The sequence below is a fragment of the Eleutherodactylus coqui genome, chromosome 12 (assembly GCF_035609145.1).
Source record: "Eleutherodactylus coqui strain aEleCoq1 chromosome 12, aEleCoq1.hap1, whole genome shotgun sequence".
Lineage (NCBI taxonomy): Eukaryota > Metazoa > Chordata > Amphibia > Anura > Eleutherodactylidae > Eleutherodactylus > Eleutherodactylus coqui.
Window position 1 is genome coordinate 94,979,931 of NC_089848.1, and position 18,667 is coordinate 94,998,597.

The window sequence follows — 18,667 nt, forward strand, 5'->3', positions numbered from 1 at the left end:
CTACCAGTGATTTAGATGTGGTTGTTATGGATCGTGTCCCTAGCAATCAGTCACAGGATTTCCCGGTGATACGCCGCCGTCTCATTAGAGCGGAACTTTCCTTTAAACAGGCTTAATGGCCCTTTAAGACAAGACTAGCCGATTGTTTGAACAGGCGACGTCACCGCTAACTCGTTTGCGCTCACGCGGCCCGGTTAGACAGGCAAATCACCGCTGAGCATCGTTCATTCATATGTGAAGCACTGAGCGGAGAGTGTATATAAACACAACGATGTGAGCGAGCCAACGAGGACTTGTCCTGCAGAAATTGGAGGAATGAAAAGTGCACGATTCTCGTTAGTCATCGGATCGTGTTTAGAACGATTGTTGACTTTCGCTTATTTATAGGTAACAATTACCATTTAAAAAAAAAAAAAAATTATATATATATCATTCAAACGCAGCTTTTTTAAAAACATTTTCAATCTTATTCAATTAGTTTACACGCTCACAATCAAGTACTAATACACAACCCTTTCTCAAGTCACGTTCATTGCAACATTTTGATGCAGATTAAAACAATGGAAGTTCAGCAAAAAATTAAATTAAAAAAAAAAAAACTTAATGTGGAGTAGAGCACAATCTAGGTGAGGAGTATTAAACCCTATTCACATCCAGCGAAAATTGCCAGCATGCCCTTTGTTACAGATTTTACATACAACGCAATAAGTGAAATCTCCACCTGGATTTCTCAGCTAGTTCAAACTAACATCCAGTGTGTAAAGCCCATCCTAATCATTCATCCCGAGCCTCCTAGTCCATGAAAAGAATGCCAGAACCAAAGTGAAGACTAAACAGTTAACCCTTTGCAATCCAATTTTGGATTCAGGATTTCCTAGGGGGCTCTCTCTTTTTGCCATTATACAATGGCGCCATCTGCTGACAAGAGCCAGCACTGCGGTATGGGACATGCTGGAGAGGCCCCCCAACATCGGAGCTGTACAGCCTTCAATCAGAAGGTCTTCAGATGTCAGTGGATTGGAAAGGGTGAAGTGTGTATCAGATGTGGAAGAACATACTGCTGGATCAGTTAATATTCCATCTATGGTGGGTTAGGAGCAGCCGACAACTCTTTGGGTACAACAATTACACCCTGCATCTTATAATAATGACAACCTGTTTTTTCCTATGAGGGGGGGCATCTAAAAATGCCAGATCAAAGCAGGAGAACCAATGACTCGTCCGTTTCAACTTCTACTCGGCAATTATCTGTTCTGTAATCCTTGGTCTGAAATGGTCCAATCCGACATTTCAAAATTAATCTACTTTTGCTGCAGTCTTGTGTGGCCCCGGGCTCTGTGAAGACCTACTTAGCGTGGCCCCTGAAGTGACAGACTAACTTCCACTGTCGCTCCTTTGGCCATTTTAGCTTCAAGACGCTGCTATTTTTGGGATGTGTAGCATTGCATTAGCTATTGTATACCCAGACACATGCGGATATATGCCGCAAGAGAAATCTCTGTTGGCCGCTATGGGCATGTGGGCAGCATGGGTATCAATTAACACCTAATGCCAACACATATGCCACGGTAAGCTCAGTGGGCGGGATACCTACGTGGGTTATCTTATAATTGAAAACACAGAACACTTAATTATAAGAGTCTAATAAAAGTGTCAGCAATTGGATACACTCCAGCATTGTCAAACTGCTTACTGAATGAATAAAAGCCCTGATTTTTGCACCCTCTGAGCCAATACATCTCCTAGCTGAGGATGGCGCCCGCGCCAGGCACCTGTAAGCAGAGCTACGCAAATTGTGTAGTGTGGCGGCTGCCATTGACTTTGAACAGCCGCTGTGCGAATAGCGCCGCCATCCCAAGTTGGACTGAGCTGCGATTTTACTGCTGCGAGTTGCGTTCGTGGTGTTACGTCAGTAGGCCTGGACTCCAGACCAACACATTGCCCCAAACTACAGGGCAGAGTTTTGCTTGTCTTGCGTTGAGCTCATATGGGATTGCTTAGATTGGACACTATTGTAACATACATTCCTGCTCCCGGGAAAGCTGAATGATAACCAGCAGTCACAAGGAAGGGGGTGCAACCCAGTTTTCCCAATTTCTGAATGGCTACTCTAGTTCATACAACTGTAGGGGGGGGGGGGGTCATGTCTAACTAGATAAGTATATCATTTAGGACCTAGGGCAAGCCGAGCCACCATCGCTGGCACGGGGGCAGTCCGTGCCATTACATGGCATATCTCTATACAATAGATTTGGCATCCAGGACCCTTAGCTACAATGGAGGACACACTGAAACGGAAGAGGGAATACCCTTTTCACTAGCCTGCAGGCCATAATCATGCAGAAACCATTATGGCGGCGGCGGCACACAATAAACGCCTCTAATGGCTGGAAATACTTCACCACAAAACGCACTAATAAAAGTCCCCAGAGATCATTACCCAGACAAGCAAAAACCATTCATCGTTAGCAACAACCTTTATCTGTGACCTTTTCCTACAAGCGTGGTGCGACTACAGCAGAAGAGCGCTTTCATGGATGATCTGTTATATGGATCACATCTGCAAGGATGGGAATCCTCCCAGCACCGCAGGGGTTAACCCAGCTCCCTCCGCAAATGATTCGCCCCCGCGCTATTTTTAGCTTGCTATTTTTTCCCCCCTGATTTAACGCTTTCCTCCCAGTTCTCAGTGAACTCTCTCCGTCGCTGGTTTCCATGGCAACATCCCGTAAGGAGGATAACGAGCATGAAATGAAGAGTCTTCTGGAAGACAATTGGGTTAAACAGAGCGTTCTGGGTTTTGTGAATGAATAATTTTTTTACCCCCATTTCATGCTTACCCCCCCACAAGCATCAGTGCTAGGACAGGAAAGACCCCTCAGGTCGGGGGGGGTAATACCAAAACCAAACTAACATGGAAGATCATGTACAAGATTCCAGCGTATTCTGCCCTAAAATCTCTCAGTAACGGCCCTGTGCATTTCACGGATGACCACAAGAGTGGAGGTTTTTACTCCAAAAAGGGGATAAACAAATAAAACCCCATACCATTATGTAAATAAATGCATTCTTATGCGCTTCCTTTATGCACATTTCCCGCATACATGAAACATAAGGCCCGTTCACACGGCCACTTTCCCAACTCCTTGAACTTTACGGTTCTGTGAATCATTACATTCTGATCAGCGGTTTCTACGACGCATCTCTCCGGGCGATAACCCAAACTGCTGCCGTTATGGCAGATCCTGCAGGCATTCCTCACTCTGCTTTCTTGGACTCCTGAATGGCAAATCTAGTTAGTTCTGGAACAAAGTTGAATTGGCATTCAGGAGTTTAGGAAAGCTGAATGGCAACTTTAAATATCCAGTAAGTTATCCGAATGTCAAGCTTGCTGGATCATGAAATGACACAGGGGATTTGGGGGACCCCAATCATTTATCATTGTACAACGCTGGTGGGGCCATGCTGCAACCAAGAAACCGATCAAGCCCGTTGCCTTTCACAAGTAAAACTACTACTACAAAAAAAAAAAAAAACAGAAAGCAGTAAGACGTGCGGCAATACTGGTCGCACAAACCAGTAAGCAACTGTATGTGGCTTGCTGTCACTTTTAAGTCAATCACAAAACTATTTTAGAGTGCGCTATAAACCTGAAAGCAGTGTACGAGTTGGGCGACTCACACCGTTGCTGTCAAACGCTGTACGCAAATCGCAGTAAAATGCCACAGTTTATCTGAACCCATGTGTGAGCGTGGCCTCAGGATTTGCAACACCCATTAGACACTGAAGAAAAACTAAAATTAACGACATGGACTCACAGCGACTTCTGTTGGTGTGCAGGAAAAAAGTTGCAAGTTTGGATTTTCCCCGGCAGCCGTGGTCGAACCATATAGTATGTAATAAATGTGCATTATTACTTGCAGTGCCATCTTACTGCTGTATTACCAAAAAGTCACAGCGTTCCCCTGCCCAAAGATTGCATGCTATTAAAAATCCAAGCCACTATGGCCGACACCCCCAAGTGCAGATATGATCAGATATTCCGGATCAGTCGCCAACCGACTACAAGTACCAGCATGCGCTGACAGAGGCTGGCGAAGCACAAGTTGGAGACTACTGTTCCAGATGATCAGACCGTGATAACAAGGGGTGAGCGCAGGTTTACCGGTAGATCTAGATCAGCATAGACCCACAGCTATTATGGAAGCTCCTCTTGTCAGAACATCTATTCCTGCAGGATACAATCAACCTTCATCCCAGCAAATTCACAATTTGTACAATTTGCCGGGGAACGTTCACTCAAGAAAGAGAATGGAAGTAAAATGTCAACTGAGCAACTCGACGATAAATCTAACATCTTGTGCAGACCCAGGAACCAACAAACAAGGCTGTGCTCATATCTGCAATAGAGGCTCCGCTCAGAGCCCACAGATCCGGCAGAAAATTGGGATTATGCCGTCTGAAACGAGTCAATTTCTTAGGATTCATGGAACAGCATCACACAGACTAACACTGCCGGGAGGGGGATACAGACACTGTCCGTTACGGATGAGGATCACGCAGCTCCTGTCAGTTACAGTAATGGAGATCACCTAAATAAACTAGACCATACGTACACAGTCAAGAGGATGATCTGTGAACATAGAAAAAAAATGATAAAACTGTCCTCCAGCAGGTAGAAATGGTACAGTCTCCAGCAAATGCATCATAGGATTGATTTAAGGGGGGGGAAAAAAAGCTCACTCATGATGGTGCCTGATCAGCATCAGACAGGAGGCTACACTGCATGGAAGTGGCTGCAATACACAGGAGATATCCAGAGTGACAGGCAATGAGGTGAGGGGGCAGAGAAGGCAAAAGAGAAAAGTTTTCGTCTCGGTGTCCCTTTAAAAAGCTTTTAGCCACCAATCACACTGCAGCTTCCATTTTTCTAATACAGCTTTAAAATGACCCAACAGCTTTTTCTGCCCTTAAACTGCCTTAATATATGAGGGATTCTAAACCAGCCCCTGTATGCCAAAATCTGATCTAGCCAAATCTCAGTAAAGTCGTTTTACAGACACACCGCATGCCATGTCTAAGTTAGAATAGAACAGACTTCTGGGTGGTATCCAGATTGAGAACCGTCACAGACAGTGCAACAAATCAACCAGTCCTGGATTGACAGACATCGCTCTGGCTCCTGTACAATACTATTAGCGTCCATGTGGGAGATGTCAATCAAGCCTCTAGCGGTGGAGTTGGAACTCCAAATTTCATGACTGTTCCAGATCTGGACAAGAACTAATGGGTTACCTTTAAGGCTGCACTCACACAGGTGTTCGCAAAATGCCCCGTTCAAAATAGCTGCGTTTTACTGTCACTTTAAGCGGCATTTTTGAACACATTGTACAGCGCTCAACATTTAACACACTCCATCATTGTTATGGGTGATGAGGTGCGTTACAAAGCACGAAAATAGAGTAGACTGTGCTAACAAAAAAAAAAAAAACTGCATTTGAACGCTAGTTTGCGAGGACCCATTGAAGTCAATGGAAGCTTTGTACAGCGTTTAGCGTGGCATTTCAATCGCTGTGCTAAACGCTGTAAAAACCGAGCTGTGTGAGGGCAGCCTAAGAAATGGAAGTGTTGCTTTTCCGCCGATTTTGCTATAAGCCCCATTTCTATATTGCGCCATTTTCCATAACTCTGAATGCAGTCAGCAGGTAAACCGTGGACGCTTCCATTCCGGTTGTCAGGATTACATTCAGAGGCGTGCATGTAAAGATCACAGCAACAGGACATCAGCTGTAAAAAGGACAAGGTCTGACCTTGATTTCAGCCTCTGAATGAAAAGGAAGTTTCCACTCACTGATTGCAAGCAGAGGGCCAATTTTTCTGTACATTATATGTAGGTGGCTTTTCCGGTCGAGGTTAACGGTTCACAACATTACAAGCTATAATGTGCACACAAGACCCAAGAATTAATTGATGCGCCAACACAATAGGACAAAACACTTGTGACCGTCTGCAGCTCTTACCCGTACCTGCTAGAAGGTTAGAGTATTACTGTACTTTTATACCATTATTAGTGTCCACACAAGCAGCAATGGCAGCAGCAAAACAGCCAAACCTCATGCCATTGCTGTGGTGCATGTAGCCATGCTTTGCCCGTAAACTCCATGCCAGGGGATGCAAAATAAAACACACCTTTTTCCGGCCTTAAACTGGGCTCTTTTGGCTGCTTGGGTTTCACGGTGGCAAGTCCTGCAGATCTGGAGAGTGGCGATGCAGGGGCAGCACCCCTAGCTTTTGTAGGCCTCATGTAGCCCTTCAGATCAGGAGTTTTGGTTTTCTCTTCAGCCTTGTTAGTCTTTGGAGGGGTCTTCTCCAAAAGAGGATGCTGCTCCTTCAGATGGGAAGATGAAGGAGAGGTCTTCGTTTTGGCCTTTGAAGCATCTTTGGTTGTCGGAGCTTTAGGTGCCTCAGGAAAGGTTTTAGCTTCATCTTGTCGTTCTGTTGCATCATGCCCGTCTTCCACGTGTGAAGATTCCACATCACTTTCAAGAACATTTAGAACATCATTTTTAGAGAGGTTGACAGCCTTTTCAGGAAATTCTTCGTTCCTCACTGTAGCCTCACTGAGGGCATCCAACGTGGGTGTTGTAAAATCAAGAGAGCCTTCTTGAATATTGAAGTTATAATCAAGCAGGCCTATGGGTGCAGAGACCTCAGCCTGTACCTTCTCTGTTAAGAGAAGGTCACTCGTTTGCCCAAAACTTTTCTCCTCTGCTTTAGGCGTAGGAAAACCTGACCCTTTTTTAACAAGACCCCGTTTTTCAGCTCCATGTACATGCCCAGTTTCTAAAGGCTTTGCTAAGTGAGGATCTAAATTTAAATTGGGCTCCAAGGGTATATTAAGTGGACCCACCTCACTGGACTTCAGTTCCATTTCACCTTGAAGGGTTAGTCCAGTAGGTATGAAGACATTGTCACTTGTCCCTTTTAACAATGAAGGAAAGAGCATTGTTTGTCGTTCTGGTTGGTCACTTTTTATATTGCATGGAGGAAAGCCAAAATCTGCCTCAAATGGGTCCAGTCCTTGAAGAAGCTCCTTAACTGCTTGCTCCTTCGCAGTTACGTCCAGCAGTGGAAGAGGAGGAACCATGGGATCACTCCTGGAGTCTTCTACTTGATCATTTCTAGTAAGATGATCTTTGGCGCTTAATGGCCCAGCCTCTGTCAAAACTAGGCTTTTGTTCTTCTCTGAACTATGAGGACGCTTTAAAGATCCACGCTCCGCTTTCTTAGAACTTGCCAAGTTGGCTTCCATGGGTTGGTCATTTGGCTGCAGGCAGGGGGCAGATACCTCAAGACCTCTATCACCAGCATCATGCAAACTTTTAGCACCATTTGGTTTTGATTTTACTTTACCCCTTTTGCCTTTTACTTGTTTGTCCAAGGCAATACTTCCATCATTTTGAACCTTTTTTGAAGATGAAAGCAGCTGGCCAGCTTGGACTATGGTCTCAGACTGGCTCCCCATCGCAGGAGAACTGAAACTGGGTTCTGGGAACAGCTCACCCTTCAAAACTGTACTAGGCTGATTTTCAAGAACAGACCCGGTGGTAGGCTTACTTGCTGGAAAGAGCTCTTTGTTATCCAGTACCGTATGAGGCACATCTTCAAGAATGGGCATTTTGCCTTCTATAACTTTAACAGGCTGATTTTCTTCAACAAGAACTTCTTCATCGAGGCTTGCAGCACATTTACTTTCCTGAAGGTGCTCTTTATCGTCCAGGAAAATATGCTTCCACTCTGGAGCAAGCACTTTATTGTCCAAGACAGTAGCGGACTTAGTTTCCGGAAGAGCCCCCTTGTTACCCAAGACTGTACCAGGTTTATTCTCTGGAGCAGGAGCTTTGGGGCCAAGAACTTTATCAGGCTTCTCTTCTGGAACAGACTCATTCCTGTCCTGGACTGTATTATGCTTATTTTCTCGAGTAAGCTTTTTGCCCTTAGGGACAATTACAGATTTTGGAGTAGCTTCTTTGCTACCTAAGACTGCAGCAGGTTTGCTTTCATTTTGGAGCCTATTTTCAGAAGCAGGAGCTTTAAGGCCTAGAACTGTATCAGGCTTGCCTTCTGAAAAAGGTTCCTTGCCAGCAGAGACAGTACCGGATCTATATTCTTGAACAAGCTCTTTATCTATGCATGTGTCAGGCTTAGTTTCTGGAGAAGACACTTTGCAATCCAAGAATGTAACAGGTTTCTTTTCCGGAGTGGACTCTCTGCTGCAGAGGACTGTATCTGGCTTACTTTCTAGAATAGGCTCTGTGATACTCAGCACTGTATCAAGCATTCTGCCACTCAGGACTGCACTAGGCTTACTTTCAGGAACTGGCTCCTTGCCACCCAAGGCTGCACTAGGCTTACTTTCAGGAACTGGCTCCTTGCCACCCAACGCTGCACTAGGCTTACTTTCAGGAACTGGCTCCTTGTTACCCAACGCTGCACTAGGCTTACTTTCAGGAACTGGCTCCTTGCTACCCGAGACTGCACTAGGCTTACTTTCAGGAACTGGCTCCTTGCTACCCGAGACTGCACTAGGCTTACTTTCAGGAACTGGCTCCTTGCCACCCGAGACTGCACTAGGCTTACTTTCAGGAACTGGCTCCTTGCCACCCGAGACTGCACTAGGCTTACTTTCAGGAACTGGCTCCTTGCCACCCGAGACTGCACTAGGCTTACTTTCAGGAACTGGCTCCTTGCCACCCAGGACTGCACTAGGCTTACTATCAGGAGCTGGCTCCTTGCTACCCGAGACTGCACTAGGCTTACTTTCAGGAACTGGCTCCTTGCTACCCGAGACTGCACTAGGCTTACTTTCAGGAACTGGCTCCTTGCTACCCGAGACTGCACTAGGCTTACTTTCAGGAACTGGCTCCTTGCTACCCGAGACTGCACTAGGCTTACTTTCAGGAGCTGGCTCCTTGCCACCCAGGACTGCACTAGGCTTACTATCAGGAGCTGGCTCCTTGCCACCCAGGACTGCACTAGGCTTACTATCAGGAGCTGGCTCCTTGCCACCCAGGACTGCACTAGGCTTACTATCAGGAGCTGGCTCCTTGCCACCCAGGACTGCACTAGGCTTACTATCAGGAACTGGCTCCTTGCCACCCAGGACTGCACTAGGCTTACTATCAGGAACTGGCTCCTTGCCACCCAGGACTGCACTAGGCTTACTATCAGGAACTGGCTCCTTGCCACCCAGGACTGCACTAGGCTTACTATCAGGAACTGGCTCCTTGCCACCCAGGACTGCACTAGGCTTACTATCAGGAACTGGCTCCTTGCCACCCAGGACTGCACTAGGCTTACTATCAGGAACTGGCTCCTTGCCACCCAGGACTGCACTAGGCTTACTATCAGGAACTGGCTCCTTGCCACCCAGGACTGCACTAGGCTTACTATCAGGAACTGGCTCCTTGCCACCCAGGACTGCACTAGGCTTACTATCAGGAACTGGCTCCTTGCCACCCAGGACTGCACTAGGCTTACTATCAGGAACTGGCTCCTTGCCACCCAGGACTGCACTAGGCTTACTATCAGGAACTGGCTCCTTGCCACCCAGGACTGCACTAGGCTTACTATCAGGAACTGGCTCCTTGCCACCCAGGACTGCACTAGGCTTACTATCAGGAACTGGCTCCTTGCCACCCAGGACTGCACTAGGCTTACTATCAGGAACTGGCTCCTTGCCACCCAGGACTGCACTAGGCTTACTATCAGGAACTGGCTCCTTGCCACCCAGGACTGCACTAGGCTTACTATCAGGAACTGGCTCCTTGCCACCCAGGACTGCACTAGGCTTACTATCAGGAACTGGCTCCTTGCCACCCAGGACTGCACTAGGCTTACTATCAGGAACTGGCTCCTTGCCACCCAGGACTGCACTAGGCTTACTATCAGGAACTGGCTCCTTGCCACCCAGGACTGCACTAGGCTTACTTTCAGGAACTGGCTCCTTGCCACCCAGGACTGCACTAGGCTTACTTTCAGGAACTGGCTCCTTGCCACCCAGGACTGCACTAGGCTTACTATCAGGAACTGGCTCCTTGCCACCCAGGACTGCACTAGGCTTACTATCAGGAACTGGCTCCTTGCCACCCAGGACTGCACTAGGCTTACTATCAGGAACTGGCTTCTTGCCACCCAGGACTGCACTAGGCTTACTATCAGGAACTGGCTCCTTGCCACCCAGGACTGCACTAGGCTTACTATCAGGAACTGGCTCCTTGCCACCCGAGACTGCACTAGGCTTACTATCCGAAGTTGTCTTGCCGCCCAGGACTGCACTAGGCTTACTATCCAAAATGGTCTCCTTGCTGCCTAGGAATGCACTAGGCTTATTTTCACAAACTGGCTCCTTGCTGCTCAGGACTGGACTAGGCTTACTTTTAGGAATCTGCTCCTCGACAGTCAGACCAATATCGGCCTTGTTTTCTAAAAGGGACTCTTTGAAGGACAGGTTTATAACAGGTTTACTCTTTTGTACTGGCTGTTTGCCATCATCCACCATGCCAGGTTTTGCTTCTACAACAGACTCTTTTGTATCCAGAATTTGATCAGCCTTTAGAACGGGAGCTTTGTCTTTTGAGACTGCAATGGGCTCATTTTCTACAATCGTGAGATTTAATTGTGGCTCTATAGATCCCAACACTAACCCAACCACAGTATCTGTGAGTGTTAAAGGCGTACAGGGGATATTGTCTTTAGGTATGCCCTCACCAAAGCCAGCCAATACCGGGCGATTGGCTGATAACGGAACAGCACTAGTTAATATGTCCCTTTCATCAAAAGCCTTGCAGTGCAGATCTTTTTCTAACCCTGCAGTCTTCTCTTCGGATACATTTCTAAAATCTAGGCCATGACCAAAATCAGACAGGGGTTCTGTGGAGTCAGAACTTAAATTCTTGCTCACATTGTTTCTTTTTGGTTTATGTTCCCTCTCTTTCCATTTTTGCAATTCATCTTGTGGTATCACATGAGGAGAATGCTTTTCTTCCCGAAGAGCCTCCCTTTCTGGATTCAAAGGCAACGCTACAGGAACACCTCCAGCCTGTACATCCAGTTCAAGATTGTCCAAACCCTTCGGCCAATGCTTAGGGTCTTTCGAGTGCCCTCCACGACTATAGTTGCCAGCTCTCTTATCCCTCTTTTTAGGCTTGTCCCACTTTACAGTTTCAGCTGCATCACCCGGGAAAGCATTGGCTAAGTGCTTGTTCGCACTTTGTATTTTTTCCAAGCCGCTCTCCTTGACTTCATCCCTTTTTGACGATGCTTTATGTGAAGCGGAGAGCAGAATTTCAGGATGTAAATAAGGACATTTAGTGACATCTGTGTCAGCAGTTCCAAATATAGTCTCTATAGGAGCGTCAGATTTCCCACTTTCTCCCATGAGGGAAGGCCGATGATCGAAAAGGCTTTTATCCTCTTGCTCGCCAGGTGGGGTTTCAAAGTGTTTGATGGAGGGAGAATCAATCTTTTGTGGAGCAGGCATTAATTTCTCTTGCGAAAACAAGGTCAGGTCACCTTCCCTCTCAACACAGCACTCCAGCGTGCTCCCAGCTACAGCAAGATTACTGGCAGGCACGGTGCCATTTGCTGCACTACCCAGAGGTTGCTCAAACACATGGTCTCGTCTTGCAGGAGTCTCCATGTGTCCCATCTGCTCTGCACTGGTGTAAAAGGGCTCACTGCCAGTCCTGGTAAATGCATCTTCCTCACCAATCTCCAATTCTTTGGGTGCAAATGGCTTCCTCGGTTTCGTTTTCTTCTTTTTCTTTTTTATGAATGTTTGGACACCTTCGGGATCTCCCACATCTCTTGTAGCTTCCCTTCGGCTTTCCATCATATCGTGGGCTTTTTTATGCAAGGCTTTGGCTCTAGAGGACAAGGATTCAGAATAGGCAGGTTGGGAAGGAGGTGAATCTGGACTGGGAGAGCCAAGCTCTAGGAATGTGTCCGAAATAGGTGCAAGAGCAGTTTTCGCTCTGCCCAGACGTCGGTCACTTGTTTTGTAAGAACTTTGCTTTAGTGGCACTGTAGATATAACAGGAATATGTAAGGTTTTCCAAAACGAATCCAGGTTTTATACTAAACAGGTATGTAGAATATTGATTTAGTTTAAGGTCCACGGCAATGCCCTGGGTGGACCTTTAGAGCTATCCTAAAATGCTTGAGGCCATCTAAGAACATATATAGAAGAACAATAGCCTCGTAAATAAACTGATATTACGATTAACGTAATAGATTAAATGTCACAGTATATTTCAATATCCCACCAGGCAAATATTACTGAACCTCCTAAACATTCAATCAAGTCAGAAAATACAAAAAAACATTATGGGGTGTTTGAGAGGAAAAAACCTGAATACTAATGTATTTGAAGGCATAAACATATATACAATGTTCCAGCTTATTTTTACCTTGGTCCCCAGGATGTTGAAGATCATCTCTTCCAAGAGGCGTACCGAACTGCTCTGGTGGTCCTTCAGGTGGCTGGTTTCCTTCTATCACAGATGGGATTAATGCTTCTACTGGGCTCGGCAATTTCTGGGATAATTCAGTAAGGGAGGCCGTAACGTCTACGTCCTGAACTAAGGCAACAGGAGAGGTCGGAGCCTCCAAATCATGAACCAAAGCAGCAGGGGACGCTGGAGAGACCGCTTCTTGAGTCAAAGCTGCAGAGGACGCTGGGACCTCTTGTTTCTGATCCAAAGCAATGGGAGACACTGAAACCTCCGCTTCTTGACCCAAAGCAATATGGAAAACTGTATCCTCCGTTTCCTGAACCGAAGTGAAGGGGGAAGTCGAAGCTTGCCCTTCCTGAGCCAAAGCAACGGGGAAAGCCGAAGCCTCTCCTTCCTGAGCCAAAGCAACGGGGAAAGCCGAAACCTCGCCTTCTTGAACCAAAGCAACGGGAGAAGCCAAAGCCTCTCCTTCTTGAGCCAAAGCAAAGGGGGAAGCCGAAACCTCGCCTTCTTGAACTAAAGCAACGGGAGAAGCCAAAACCTCGCCTTCTTGAACTAAAGCAACGGGAGAAGCTGAAACCTCGCCTTCTTGAACCAAGCCAACGGGGAACGCCGAAACCTCGCCTTCTTGAATCAAAGCAACGGGGAACGCCGAAACCTCGCCTTCTTGAATCAAAGCAACAGGGAACGCCGAAACCTCGCCTTCTTGAATCAAAGCAACGGGGAACGCCGAAACCTCGCCTTCTTGAACCAAACCAACAGGGGAGGTTGGAGCTTCTGCTTCCTGGAGTAATGCAATAGGAGTGGTCAGAGTTTCTGCTTCCTGGACCAATTTAGCAGGGGAGGCTGGAGACCCAGTTTCCTGGTTTAAAGCAGGATAAACTGGACTTGCGTTATCCTGGTCAAAATCAAAAGAAACAAGATCTGCATGGATCTCTGCAGGGAACTGTTCGACAAGGGAATTTTCTTGTATGAAGTCAACAGGTTTCAAAAGGGGTTCTGTCAAAACCGGAACTACAGGGGATCGAGGTGGCTCAACACTGGTCTGAGAAGCAGGAGTCACCTGCTCTGTAGCAATATCTTCTCTAGGTTGACCACTTTCCACAGACTGAAGGGTACAGGTAGCTTCATCCAGCCTATCTTCAGCAACAGCGAGGTTGTTGAGACTGTCATGCACATAATGTTCAGTAGTTGAGTCAGGGTTTTCAATGTAGGCAGAAGTTATGCCTTCATTATAGAAATCAGGCTTCAGCAAATCTAGAGGAAAAATAAATAAGGTAAATTACATTAAAAGTAGAAAATGGAAGACTGGGGACAGGGGATTATGTGATAAACAGTCTTTTTTTGGACAGCCTGTCAGTAGGTAAGCTGCCTCCAAGTGCAGATACAAGATAGGAAACTGCAGGCAATATCAAGGAATTAGTCAGATAAGGTTGCTTTTACGCCTGCGTTAGGGCTCAGTTCAGAGTTGGGTCTCTTTTTTCCGGTTTCTCCCATCCAAAAACAAAGCAAACAGATCCGTTTTTGCCCCAATGGGAATAAAAAAAAAAAAAGAATAAATTTTAAAAAAAAGGGGAAAGGCTTCAGTTTGCATCTATTCTGTCACCGTGCCACTTCCTCCCCCCAAAAAACTGAAATCTGAAATGGAACCAGCTGAAACCTTTCCATTCAAATACGATTGGGGGGGGGGGGGGGGGGCGCTGGGGGCTGGCGGAGGGACACAACATTTTTTACCTCTGAACTGAGTCCTAATGCAGGTGTGAAAGCAACAATGTATTGGAGAGGAAATCATTTCATACATAAAATGAGGGCAGAAGGTGAATGCTGATTGGACAGCCTGCCTTCCAACAACTGTACAGCGAGTTTTTGATAGGTCTGTATATTGTAGACTACTTTCCCTCAAGTCGACCAGTAATGCCAAGATTACAGACTTGCCCCATGTCCCTGATAACCTTAGCAGTAGCATTATACACATCTTCAGGTCTGTGGCTTCTAAATGTCCTTGTAAAAACATAAGCACTTAAAAAAAACACATGCAAGATCAAGTAGTGACCCCCAGTCCTTCATAAACACACTGGTCATATAGGCTGAGCAGATGTTCATTGCATACTTATAGGAGATTGGTGACTAATATCACTTAGAGATAAAAGTTAGACCGAGTATGGATCTTTTAAAAAGAGCAGCCCAAGAGTATACAAGATACTAGCGCCTGTACACCGATGTGCATGTCCACTTTAAAATAATGATCCATGCATGGGAGGGGTGTGTGGAGGGGGGGGGCACATTTAGGCTATTGGTTGCAAACTAGTGCCCATTCCATTATAAGCAGGCTGCCATGTTTATCTAGTGAAATAAGACCCCACACGTGGCACAAGAGGTCCCGTTACCTGTGTCAGGTTCTTCCAGATAAGGCGTTCCGAATCTGGGTAGAAGTTGGCTTTCAGTGGAAAGATCGGCATCAAACGGAGACTCCTCAAATGTTTGCTGGACTCCTTCAAGTTCTGAAATGCACAGAAAAAACGAACGATCACCACCACTTGCATGTTCCAGGTTCTCTCCCTGCCGTGGGAACTACAAGTCCCAGCATGATGAGCCAGCAACAGATGAAAAGGCAAAACTAAACTACTGAAAAACAACGCAGCATAAGAGATTCAGCAGCTCCCTCCGCAGAAACTCCACCAGTCAGAGTCCAGCTGGCGCTGCGTAAATCAGCAGTTATCGAAGACCTGCAAAAGTTTTTTTTTTGTTTTTCAAGTCCCTGATCACGCTGCTAAAGAAAACACTTTTAAGAAAGAAAAAAAATTCTGTCCTGCCATGTGAGTCAGCAGTTTAGTCTTCAGACGAAGAGCAGCGAGAGGCTTCTGGCAAATTAGACAGCGCTTCCTCAGCAATCCTAAGGGCTGCAGGGACACAGGAGGCGTCCACTGATTAAATCTGAATGAGGCTGAGGGACAGCTGCACGGGGCAAGCTAAAGACTACGCATGACAAGCCAGAGAGGAACGATCACTATGTCTGAAACGAGTGAAGTTACACAGGAATGGGCCTCTAATGCAGAGACCCGCTCGCTGCCAATATCCACCAGTCCCAAATCGTATAAGAACTGGGCCAAAAATAGAAAGCGGCCGCACTTATCACATCTACTATGGATAAGGGTATACATTCGCAGAACAGACGGCAGACCCCGTGACTGACCGACGGGTTATTTTTAGGAAGGTCACTTTAGGTCACGTTCGCATTACTGCAATTAAGTGCCAGAAATAACGTCGTCGAAAAGCAAAAAGGACTTTACTGAAGATCTCCGTTCTGTTACTAGTATGCAAGCTGGTTAACAGATGATTTTCCACTACAGCGACTCCTTTTAAGAGATCGTCACTTAAACATCCCTCGGTTTTCTATCAAGCTACCCGGTTACATGGGAATGTACTGCATCATGCATGACTGGACAGCTAGACAGATTCGCCATTCAGTGATATGGGAAACCTGGGTGACATGACAAGTGGAAAAAGCCAAGTCACTTTATAGATACATGCAATACTTATATGCCCTACATCATACTTCAGAGCTGCACTCCCTATTCTTCCGATTGAGTTAAAGCGGACTAGTCATGTCTTCATATCAGCGTGGCCAGCTGCATAGCTTTGCAGCCAAAGTCCCATGAACTCCAACAATGCGTCTTGCTCTCCATTCCCCGGTACAGGCTTCTTCATTCCACTATAAAATAAAGTGGGAGGTTCCCATCGCTCAATGTCAATCAAGTCTGCCGTCGCCTATTGACCGTGAGGATCGGGGGCCGCCCACCTGACACATTCACAGCTCTGGGAATTGAAAGGGAGTAGAGAGAATGACATCCAAGTCAGCAGGGTCGCAGCTGCAAATCTAAGCAGCCAGCCCCACTAACAAAGGCATGACAGGTCCTCTTTAAATTCTGTAATATACTCCAGAGCTGCGCTCACAATTCATGCAGAGGGTTTCAAAATTTTCATGCACATCAATGTTAAGTCTGCACTATTTTGTTCAAAAGTTAGCCCAAAAAAGAATTCTGCATGCATTAACTACAAAAAATATGACCTTTTTCCTCCAAGCCCTGCTCTCACCTGGTGCATTGTGACAACTGAGTGCAATCTGCTCCGCCGCCGTTGGTTGCCATATATGTGAATTGGGGTCGCTCTGCTGGACTTGAAATGGAAGGTTTGCCGAATCATCGCTTGGAGTTTCCCCAAAAGTGGCTATAACCAAAAATCATAATACATAGTTTGAAGGTTTTCTAAAGCTGTCTAGCAAATCCACTATGTTAGAGGAGTTTTCCAGGAAGAGCCTGCAGTTAGTACTGTGATACACCGGGGTCACAGCGAAAGCCGCTGCTCCGGCCCCTGTATAGTGGCTGGACGCTCATAATTGCAGGTGCAGCTACCATCGGTTTCAATGAGAGTCCCACCTGCAATTACGAGCGCCACCCACTGCACAGGGGCTGGAGCAGCGGCTGCCGCTACAACCCCAGTGTTTCCCGGCACCGACAGCAGGCGCTGCCTGTAAAACCCCTCTAAGGTCTTGACAAAAGCCCGATCACAAGCTGTTCTGTTGCTGGAACTTCTGTCAATCTGCTATTAGTTGTAAGGGAGCACTGGAGAAAGTTTCCTAGCACTCGAGGGCAAGCACCCAGCACTGGCCCATGAGTAGCGGCCCAACCAAACGGTGGAAACACAATGCGGCTTCCGCACGCAGCAAAGCTGTCGCCACAAAAATTGTTAAACTATGCAGCCAGTGACGACCATGAATGGGCATGGTCTGGCGGTGTGCAGCTAGCCACATTGTGTTTGATCCTTAAGGGAATCTATTTAACAAAAATACAGCATCAGACCGAGCTTGGTACATAAACACAGCACCACAACCAAGCTTATAACAAATACAGCACCGGAAGAAAGCTCAGTACATACAGTTACGGAAGCAAGCTCAAAGTAAACTCAATACCAGAATCAAGCTAATATAGCACCAGAACCGGGCGCTATATTTATTCTGCATATGGCCAGTTGCAGATCAGGGCACTTTTTCCAGATGTGACACAGCCCTACCACCACAGGTCTGCTGACCCAAGCTCAGAAAGACAGGGTTCCATCATGGGGCTCCACAGCAAAACTCAGATTAGTGACCCCACTTCGTGAAAGAGACTTACTTGCGTCAAATTATTCCGCAATGCTTTCAGGCTATTAACCCCCAGAAAGCTGGGTACTCATTTTTACCGACCTCAGAAGGATGGAAGGCTGAGTCAACCAACTTTGAGCTGGCTACCTGAACCAAGCAGGGATTGAACTCTCAACCTTCAGGTCGTGAGCGAGAGCTTAGGACTGCATACTGCTGCCTAAACACTGCGCCACACGAGGCAAGGCCATAGGTTCTCCACTATTGCCCTAATGAGCAAAAGAATCCCTTTGTGGCCCCAATAGGTTCCCTGCTCGTTTATCCCCACTGAACAACAGGACACAATTCCCTCTTGCAATTAATGTGGGACCCCCGACCCATCCGGGGTCCCACAACACTTCCTGTTGGTATTGCCAAGAATATGTGCATTAGTAAGACATGCAGGACCTGATGTTTTGCACTGCCTTGCACAATCCAATTCGCTCCTTCTCCCGGCTTCTTCACTTAAAGTTCACTGAACGTCGGAGCAAGTTAGGCTGTGCGAAACACAGGATGTCAAATTCTGCGAGCATACTACTTAATGCACATATTCTCTGCAATACCAGCGGTGGGACATTAAGTGCAAAGGCCAGTCAGACCAAAACCTTTGCTCAGGAGCGGGCCCACATGGCTCCTGCCCCCATGCCCAGCCCGCCCCTGGCTCCACCAAAGGGAAAATTAAACCTTTCGAAGCTCCCATTGAACACAATGTAATACACTAATATATAAGTGCATTGTGTCCTCCAGAGTAAAAGGCACTCTAGATAGCTGCCTTTGTATGAAGGGGGATCGAGGGGCGATCCCACAGCAATTCATTGTGGGTGCCAGCTGTTTCTAACAGCAGACAGCCACACACAACAGCTGGGATCACTACAGCCGCTGTTAACCCTTCAAGTGCCACCAATTCTGACAGCGACATTTATATGCCCCAATCTAAATTTGGGGGTCCCGAGCTGGCCCACCCCGCAATGAGATT

The 18,667-nt window shown here is 46.7% G+C and overlaps 1 protein-coding gene across 2 annotated transcripts in view; it reads right to left on the reverse strand.

Moving 5' to 3' along the window:
• Positions 1–18,667, reverse strand: part of MAP4 (microtubule associated protein 4) — a 113,256-nt gene that overhangs the window by 33,431 nt on the left and 61,158 nt on the right. For both annotated transcript variants that reach the window (XM_066585499.1, XM_066585497.1), the window contains exons 6-8: positions 16,611–16,742; positions 14,903–15,016; positions 12,471–13,772 (exon numbers count right to left, since the gene is read on the reverse strand). In XM_066585499.1, coding sequence (XP_066441596.1) covers positions 12,471–13,772; positions 14,903–15,016; positions 16,611–16,742 — 1,548 coding nt within the window. The remainder of the gene's footprint in view (positions 1–12,470; positions 13,773–14,902; positions 15,017–16,610; positions 16,743–18,667) is intronic.